Source organism: Penaeus vannamei, chromosome 41 (genome assembly GCF_042767895.1).
Source record: "Penaeus vannamei isolate JL-2024 chromosome 41, ASM4276789v1, whole genome shotgun sequence".
Classification (NCBI taxonomy): Eukaryota; Metazoa; Arthropoda; class Malacostraca; order Decapoda; family Penaeidae; genus Penaeus; species Penaeus vannamei.
In genome coordinates, this window is record NC_091589.1 from 25,967,485 (window position 1) to 25,977,484 (window position 10,000).

General features: G+C 42.7%; 1 protein-coding gene across 1 annotated transcript in view; it reads right to left on the reverse strand.

The window, feature by feature from the left end:
• The window catches only part of LOC113804390 (uncharacterized), a 138,286-nt gene that overhangs the window by 6,743 nt on the left and 121,543 nt on the right, over positions 1-10,000 (reverse strand). The window contains exons 15-17 of the mRNA XM_070118142.1: positions 8,777-8,995; positions 4,145-4,357; positions 1,744-1,918 (exon numbers count right to left, since the gene is read on the reverse strand). Of these exons, the coding sequence (XP_069974243.1) occupies positions 1,744-1,918; positions 4,145-4,357; positions 8,777-8,995 (607 nt within the window). The remainder of the gene's footprint in view (positions 1-1,743; positions 1,919-4,144; positions 4,358-8,776; positions 8,996-10,000) is intronic.

Consider the following 10,000-nt stretch of genomic DNA (forward strand, 5'->3'; position numbering starts at 1 on the left):
AGATCTATGCCTTCTGAATCTTTTCCAAAGAAGATGCTTTTTTCCCCTCATTTTCTTGCATTTGTCGTTGAACCATTTTTGGCCATTTCTTGCTTCAATTTTGAATTTGGATATGAATTTTTCCACTCCTTTTTTATAGATCTCACAAAATTTTGAATACTGAACATCAAGGTTCTCATCATCCAGAAGTGTTTCCCAGTTTATGTTATCAAAGAAATCTTTAAGGCTTTTATAATCACCTCTTTTGTAATTGTACTTTTCCTTTCTTTCTTTGGTTACGATGAGTTTTTCCTGTAGCAGACAGTATTTTAGTTTAATCACTACATGGTCGCTTTTTCCTAAAGGAGGACAGTACTCGATATCCTTAATATCGTCGTTATGCTTTGTAAATATTAGGTCAAGCATAAACGGCTTATCTAGCCCTCTTATCCTGGTATGATCTGTTACATTCTGGAAAAGGCAATGCTCATTCATGACATCTAGTAATTTAGCCTTCCAAGAATCTGATTGTGCTCTAGGATCGAAACTTTCCCAGTCGATTTTGCTATTAAAGTCCCCTGTGATAAGAATATCTGTTGAATTGGTTTCCGAAAGTTGTAGCACTTCTTCCAGGCTCTTTATTGTCTCTTGAATTAGTTTCTGGTAATTTTCTTGTGACCACGCCGATGTTTGAGGTGGCATGTATACCGTGGTTATTATTATGTTTACCCCATTTGTTTCTACCTCAATTACTTTCATTTCCACTATGGGGTCCTGATTAATTTATAACTCCTATATAATAATTCCTTTCTTTGTTAATATTGCTACCCCCCTCCATTTCCATCTGATTAATTTCTAACTCCTTTATAATAATTCCTTTCTTTGTTAATATTGCTACCCCCCCCCCCTCCATTTCCATCTGCCCTATCTTTCCTCCAAATATTATAGTCTTTGAGCCCTAATGTTACATCGTCTATGAAGGGGTCCAGTTTGGTTTCAGTGATGCATATTACATCCGGTTTATCCATATCAATTATTGTCTCTAGTTCAAGCAACTTCGAAGATAAACCATCAATATTTGTATAAACTATTTGTATATAATCTTTAGGTATGAAATTTGGTTGCAGGGTTAATGTTTGTCTGCCTCTACATTTTGGTTCCGATGGCATATTTACTTTGCTTGGAGACCTCTCACCCTCCAAATAAATAAGTTTTTTTCCTCTTCAGTCCTTTGTTCATATTTGTTTTTACTTCTTCCAATTTCTTTTGTAGTGTTACCCTGTCATCTTTGGTCATGTTTTCTCTTATCCAGATTTTTTTGTATTCCTCATGGGTGGCCAGAACTTTGGCTTTCTTTATTATATCAGTTACTATTTGTTTATTCAAGAATGTTACTTTTAGAGGCCGTTTCTTTCCCTTTTCGAATAATCCCAGCCTCCTGTGAGCTATGATATTCTGCTCGGCGAATTCGGGATTTATGACCTTGAGAATATCTACAATTAATTTCTTGTCTTCGTTGTATCGTTCAATTCCATCTTCTACAACTTTTTCTTCATGTCCCAATATTACTATGTCCTTGTTTACGTCATCCAAATTAGCAATATTTCTTGCATGTTGCATATGTTTGTGTGTGTGTGTGTGTGTGTGTGTGTGTGTGTGTGTGTGTGTGTGTGTGTGTGTGTGTGTGTGTGTGTGTGTGTGTGTGTGTGTGTGTGTGTGTGTGTTTTGTGTTTGTGTGCGTGCGTGTGCGTGTGGAGCACCTACCCGTGATAAGGTCATAGGCCATGAGCTTGGAGTCCTCGAGGCCCACCACCACGCACCCTCCCGCCGAAGAGATGGCGATGGAGATGATGTTGACCCCGGGCTTCCACTTCTTGAAGAGAGTCCCGCTCTGGAGGTCATAGACCACGATGAAATTGGGCGCCGGTTCATCCACCTCCTGGAATACGCGAGAGAGGTTGAATTGACTGTTCACCATCGCCAATCACATTGCTTTGCTTCCTCCTGTAATCAGTGTAATTGGCCTCTGATAGTCAGGCCTGTCAGTTTCTCCGTATCAACATTTTGGCCGTTCTCTAAACATCAGATAAAGAAAACGGGTATATATCATAATATTGGACCATACACTATCATAAATGGATGAATATTAGATTGCAGTTACAGCACGTAGTTTTAAAGTCTAGTGATTATAGGATTCTCTGCGTTATTTTCTTGTTTAATGCACTGCATAAAGCAATATACAATAAATATATTATCAAGCCAATAATGTAACATTCAACATAAAATGCACCCGCATATCTTTATAGAAAATGTATTAGATGTAAACTTAAGAAAATACGACACTGAACATGTAAACTAAAAGGTATACGACTATTCATAGTGAGTGTGTTGCAGTGCTGAAGATTAAAGTCATTATGGGACTGTGGCTCTGCCTTTGACGATGGCCAGCTAGAAGACCAGCTGAAGTGACAGCGGATGAAATTTCGGTCTGCCACATCATCAGTTCATACCAAAATGGTTTCAGCAATTTTCATGGTAAATTATTTGAATATGGGACAATATTTCATCACTTTTAAACACTTTTCGTTTGCATCAACACATCTGTAGTCACGCAAAATAACAAAAATACGGCCTTCGGAAGAAAAAAAATCCGTAGTGACGTCACCATCCGTCGATCGTCCTTTGTTTCCTTTTAGCAGACGAATTTCCGTAGAATTCCAGCCCTGCTCATTGTAATTGTGAAGCCTCACTAACGGGCGACCAAGGCAGTGTGGCAGTTACATCTGTGGTCACTTTTGACACTTCAAAATGCCTCTATTCGTACAGCACGAATGCCGTACACGTAAACAGAAAATGTAGAGGATCTGCGCTGTACCATAACGTCACAAGGTCACATAGACTATCGCATAAAACGTAGGTTTTGGTTCAGTTCAGAAAAAAAAAATGCGAATGTGATCTTCGCCCCCATAACATTTACAGAAGATTGCCTCAGCTTCCATAAATTAATTGCACAGCCTCCTGACCAGCCCGGCGCTGATGCCTGGTGATCCCTGCATAAGGAAGGGCGTTGCCTCACTCTTGCAGGCAGTGCAGCAGGGTGGCAGTGGCACTGAAGTGTTCACACCAGCGCTCATGATCGTTTTATGAAATCCTGTGCACAAGGGTAGAGTCTCATCCTTCAGAGGAGGAGGATGGGCTTGGCACTTCCCCCCCAGAACGTGCCAGGGGTTGAATCCTCAAGGCGCTTACTTACCGACGTTGTGTTTGGCGGTGATAGAAACATACCGGCCTGACCTGCTGCTCTTTCGCACCGTACAAGCTCACTCACGCTTGCACGCCCCGAAAGCACGTTCGCAAGCAGAAGCAGTCACTCTCTCTCATGTTCAGTTTTATAAGTTCACAAGCGAGAATTGGACCGTGACCCGTGTCGAAGGAAGGGGCGTGGCAGAGTACGGATAAGGGGAGTCTATACCCTAAGCTAGGAATTGTGGGAAGCAGGAATTCGTATACTTGATGAGTGAGTGAGTAATTATTCTTAGTCCAACGGTATTCATCTGACACGTAAACACTCCCATTTCATGCAAACAACGGACTTTCATGTGCTTTCATGACACATATTACCAGTACAAAGCCTCCTTCCCGGCATGCATGGGTTGCAATCTTGTCAATCTATTCTCCTGCACAAACGCAAGCATATGCCTACATACATACATAAAAAAACGCACACACAAAAAGACACACGTACCTAAAAAACGCACACACAAAAAGACACATACATAAAAAACGCACACATAAAAAGTCACACACACAAAAAGACACACATACATAAAAAACGCACACCAAAAGACACACATACATAAAAAACGCACACCAAAAGACACACATACATAAAAAAAACGCACACACATAAAGACACACATACATAAAAAACGCACACATACATACAAAAAAAACGAACACACAAATAACACACACACACACACACACACACACACACACACACACACACACACACACACACACACACACACACACACACACACACACACACACACGCACACACACACCCGCACACACACACACACACACACACACACAAACACACCCGCACGCCCACACCCGCCCGGCCCCCGCCCCGCCCCCGCCCCGGCCCGGAGTCACCCACCCGGCACACGCAGGAGACGTAGTGCCCTTCCTTGGTGATGGCGGCCAAGCGCGTGATGAATTCGTGGTGCGGGATGCGCAGGTCGTACATCAGCTTGCGCAGCTCCAGGTCCCAGACCAGCAGCGCCGAGGGCTTCTGGGTCTCGTCGCCGCAGACGCAGATCTTGCCGTTCTCCGAGACCATCAGGCTGTTGAGGAAGCGGTCCTCGCCGACCTAGGGGGACGGAGGGAGAGAAAAGGGGGTTAGAGGGATTTTCTTTTTTACCTTAAGCGGTTGAGGGGGATGTGGATGGGAAAGGAAGGAGGAGGAAGGAGGGAGAAAAGAAAAATAACGTTATTCCCGTTTTTTGAGGAAGACGAGGAAAATGGATGAGGAAGGATAAAAAAAAACTTATTTATTTTCCCTTCATCGGTTGAGGAGGAGGAGGATGGGAAAGGAAGGAGGGAGGAAAGAAAAATAACGTTATTCCCGTTTTTTGAGGAAGACGAGGAAGTCCTTAGTCGGTTGAGGAGGAGGATGGGAAAGGAAGAAGGAAGGAGGAAGAAAAGAAAAATAGCGTTCTTCCCGTTTTTTGAGAAAGACGAGGAAGTCCTTAGTCGGTTGAGGAGGAGGAGGATGGGAAAGGAAGAAGGAAGGAGGGAGGAAAGAAAAATAACGTTATTCCCGTTTTTTGAGGAAGACGAGGAAGTCCTTAGTCGGTTGAGGAGGATGAGGATGGGAAAGGAAGGAGGAAGAAGGGAGAAGAGAAAAATAACGTTATTCCCGTTTTTTGAGGAAGACGAGGAAGTCCTTAGTCGGTTGAGGAGGAGGAGGATGGGAAAGGAAGAAGGGAGAAAAGAAAAATAACGTTCTTCCCGTTTTTTGAGGAAGACAAGGAAGTCCTTAATCGGTTGAGGAGGATGTGGATGGGAAAGGAAGGAGGAAGGAGGGAGGAAAGAAAAATAACGTTCTTCCCGTTTTTTGAGGAAGACGAGGAAGTCCTTAGTCGGTTGAGGAGGATGAGGATGGGAAAGGAAGGAGGGAGAAAAGAAAAATAACGTTCTTCCCGTTTTTTTTTTTTTTTTTAGGAAGACGAGGAAGTCCTTAATCGGTTGAGGAGGATGTGGATGGGGAAGGAAGGAGGAAGAAGGAAGGAAAGAAAAAATAACGTATTCCCGTTTTTTGAGGAAGACGAGGAAGTCCTTAGTCGGTTGAGGAGGATGTGGATGGGGAAGGAAGAAGGAAGAAGGGAGAAAAGAAAAATAACGTTATTCCCGTTTTTTGAGGAAGACGAGGAAGTCCTTAGTCGGTTAAGGAGGAGGAGGATGGGAAAGGAAGAAGGAAGGAAGGGAGGAAAGAAAAAATAACGTTATTCCCGTTTTTTGAGGAAGACGAGGAAGTCCTTAATCGGTTGAGGAGGATGTGGATGGGAAAGGAAGAAGGAAGAAGGGAGAAAAGAAAAATAACGTTATTCCCGTTTTTTGAGGAAGACGAGGAAGTCCTTAGTCGGTTAAGGAGGAGGAGGATGGGAAAGGAAGAAGGAAGGAAGGGAGGAAAGAAAAAATAACGTTATTCCCGTTTTTTGAGGAAGACGAGGAAGTCCTTAGTCGGTTGAGGAGGATGTGGATGGGAAAGGAAGGAGGGAGGAAAGAAAAATAACGTTCTTCCCGTTTTTTGAGGAAGACGAGGAAAATGGATGAGGAAGGATAAAAAAAACTTATTTATTTTCCCTTCATCGGTTGAGGAGGATGAGGATGGGAAAGGAAGGAGGAGGAAGGAGGAAAGAAAAATAAGGTTCTTCCCGTTTTTTGAGGAAGACGAGGAAGTCCTTAGTCGGTTGAGGAGGAGGAGGATGGGAAAGGAAGGAGGAAGGAGGAAGGAAAGAAAAATAACGTTCTTCCCGTTTTTTTAGGAAGACGAGGAAGTCCTTAGTCGGTTGAGGAGGAGGAGGATGGGAAAGGAAGAAGGAAGGAGGAGGGAGGAAAGAAAAATTAAGTTATTCCCGTTTTTTGAGGAAGACGAGGAAGTCCTTAATCGGTTGAGGAGGAGGAGGACGGGAAAGGAAGGAGGAAGAAGGAGGATGTGGATGGGAAAGGAGGGAGAAAAGAAAAATAACGTTATTCCCGTTTTTTGAAGGACAAGGAAGTCCTTATTCGGTTGAGGAGGAGGAGGATGGGGAAGGAAGGAGGAAGAAGGGAGAAAAGAAAAAATAACGTTCTTCCCGTTTTTTGAGGGACAAGGAAGTCCTTAGTCGGTTGAGGAGGAGGAGGATGGGAAAGAAAGGAGGAAGAAGGAAGGAGGGAGAAAAGAAAAATAAGGTTCTTCCCGTTTTTTGAGGAAAACGAGGAAGTCCTTAGTCGGTTGAGGAGGAGGAGGATGGGAAAGAAAGGAGGAAGAAGGAAGGAGGGAGAAAAGAAAAATAAGGTTCTTCCCGTTTTTTGAGGAAGACGAGGAAGTCCTTAGTCGGTTGAGGAGGAGGAGGATGGGAAAGGAAGGAGGAAGAAGGGAGGAAAGAAAAATAACGGTATTCCCGTTTTTTGAGGAAGACGAGGAAGTCCTTCGTCGGTTGAGGAGGATGAGGATGGGAAAGGAAGGAGGAGGGAGGAGGGAGGAAAGAAAAATAACGTTATTCCCGTTTTTTGAGGAAGACGAGGAAGTCCTTAGTCGGTTGAGGAGGATGAGGATGGGAAAGGAAGGAAGAAGGAAGGAGGGAGGAAAGAAAAATAACGTTCTTCCCGTTTTTTGAGGAAGACGAGGAAGTCCTTAATCGGTTGAGGGGGGTGAGGATGGGAAAGGAAGAAGGAAGGAAGGAGGAAAGGAAAAATAACGTTATTCCCGTTTTTTGAGGAAGACAAGGAAGTCCTTAGTCGGTTGAGGAGGAGGATGATGGGAAAGGAAGAAGGAAGAAGGGAGGAAAGAAAAATAACGTTATTCCCGTTTTTTTTTAGGAAGACGAGGAAGTCCTTAATCGGTTGAGGAGGATGTGGATGGGAAAGGAAGGAAGAAGGAAGGAGGGAGGAAAGAAAAATAACGTTCTTCCCGTTTTTTTAGGAAGACGAGGAAGTCCTTAATCGGTTGAGGAGGATGTGGATGGGAAAGGAAGGAGGAAGGAGGGAGGAAAGAAAAAAAACGTTCTTCCCGTTTTTTGAGGAAGACAAAGAAGTCCTTAGTCGGTTGAGGGGGGTGAGGATGGGAAAGGAAGGAGGAGGAAGGAGGGAGGAAAGAAAAATAACGTTCTTCACGTTTTTTGAGGAAGACGAGGAAGTCCTTAGTCGGTTGAGGAGGAGGAGGATGGGAAAGGAAGGAGGAAGGAAGGGAGGAAAGAAAAATAACGTTATTCCCGTTTTTTTTTTTTTTTTAAGGAAGACGAGGAAGTCCTTAATCGGTTGAGGAGGAGGAGGATGGGAAAGGAAGGAGGAGGAAGGAGGGAGAAAAGAAAAATAACGTTCTTCCCGTTTTTTGAGGAAGACGAGGAAGTCCTTAGTCGGTTGAGGAGGAGGAGGATGGGAAAGGAAGAAGGAAGAAGGAAGGAGGGAGGAAAGAAAAATAACGTTATTCCCGTTTTTTGAGGAAGACGAGGAAATAGGAAGAAAACTAGGAGTAGATTTTTTTTTGCGCGAAATGATGAGGAAGGATAAAAAAAAAAAAAAAAAAAAAAAAAAAAAAAAAAAAAATTATTTTAGGAAATCTGAAGAACCATCTTTTTCGGACGAAGATGAAGGAGGAAGATAGAAAAAAAAATGAAGGAATCACTACAAGACGAAGGTGAGGAAAGAGGAAGGAAAGGAAACCGGTTTGAAGCGTACGCGTCCGTCCATCTTTGAAGAATGAGGAAGAGAGAACACGTAGAAGGAAAGATGAAGGAATTCGTAATTTCGGAAGTAAAGTGATCGCAGCCGTGGCAAGATTTCTTTCTTTCATTTCTTTTAAATTAATAACTTAAGAATTATTTCAAAATTAATAATTCTTTTAAATTAATAATAATTTATTATTAATAATAATTTATTAATAATAATTATTTTAAAATTAATAATTCTTTTAAATTAATAATAATTTCTTTTAAATTAATAATAATTTTTTTTTAAGAATTAATAACTGGATATCATAAAACCTGCGAGGAATTTAAGAAGCTTGTCATAAGGGTGCTTCTGATAAGAGCAACTTGGAAATGAAAACACTAGGAAATAGATATAATCAGAATGACCTTAAAATCTCCTAAACCCACGAGAGACCTTTACCCCCCCCCCCATCCCAACCCCTCCCGGCCAAAGAGACATCCCCCCCTACCTGAAGATTGTTAATTGTAATCCTAAGATTCTTATTAACTACTGTTGCTACGATGATAAAACACAAGAAATCAGCAAGTAGGTCTTTCTCGTTAATTCATTTCCCAGCCTTGCTCTTTCGGCAAAAAAAAAAATAATAAACAGATAAATAGAATAAATAAATAAAACGGTAACACCCCCCACCGGCAAAAAAAATAATAAATAGATAAATAGAATAATTAAATAAAACGATAACACCCCCCCACCCCCCACCACCTACCCCGATTTCCGAAGCGCCCCCCCCCCCACCCCCTCCCCCCTCCGAAGCGCCCCCCCAACCCCCTCCCCTCCCCCCACCCCCTCCTCCCCCTACCCCCCACCGACTCACCTTGAACGTGGCCACGCAGTCGCCGTTCTGGAGGTTCATCATGTTGACGTACATACGCGAGCGCGAGAGGGCCACCACGTGGTCCTTGTCGTGCAGACCGAAGAAGGGCATCTTCTGGTTCATGACCTCGCGGAGCTTCATGACGAAGAGGCCCTCGTCGAAGTTGTAGATACGGAGCTCACGCCCACAGAGGACCAGGCAGCGGTAGTCGTCGATCATCTGGGGCGTGGGAGTGGGCGTTAGTTAGGGGACAGGCAGGCGTGGGAAGGATGAGATGGTAATTTGTCGGTCTCTCTGTTTCTGTCTCTCACTCTCTCTCTCTCTGTTATTCTCTATTTATAGGTATCTGTCTGTTTCTCTCTCTATATTTATCGGTCTCTTTCTGTTTCTCTCTATTTATCGGTCTCTTTCTGTTTCTCTCTATTTATCGGTCTCTGTTTCTCTCTCTCTCTCTCTATTTATCGGTCTCTCTCTGTTTCTCTCAATTTATCGGTCTCTGTTTCTCTCTCTCTCTCTGTCTCTCTATTTATCGGTCTCTGTCTGTCTCTCTGTGTCTCTCTTTATCGGTCTGTCTGTCTGTATCTCTATTTACCGGTCTCTGTCTGTTTTTCTCGCTCTCAAGTATAAGAATAATGATCACGAAACTATACCGATAACAACAATAAAATTAATGGCAATAATGATGGTGATACTGATACTAATAGTAATTACAATGATGATTATATTAGTAATAATGACGACATTAATGGTAACAGTGGCAACATATAATGATAATAATAATAATAATAATAATATGTGGATAATGACAACAAAAAATGAAAATAACGTATAACGACAACAACAACAGTTATGGATTAATATATAAAGAGAGAGAGACATAGACAGAGAAAGAGAAGAGAGAGAGAAATGAAAGCGGGAGAGAAAGAGCGAGAGCGAGAGACAGAAACAGAGAGAGAGAGAGAGAGAGAGAAAGAAACAGACAGAGACAGAGAGAAAGAGAAGAGAAGAGAGAGAGAAATGAAAGCGGGAGAGAAAGAGCGAGAACGAGAGACAGAGAGTAAGAGAGAGAGAATGAGAAATAAGGATGGAAAGGGGAGGCTGGACACCACAGAGCGAATCAGCCAGATCAATAATCTCATCACTGTTTCTGCAAATGGATGGCGGACATGTGAAGAGTACACCATAGATTCAGCCATTTGTGGTTAAATTTCTTCTTCCTCTGCT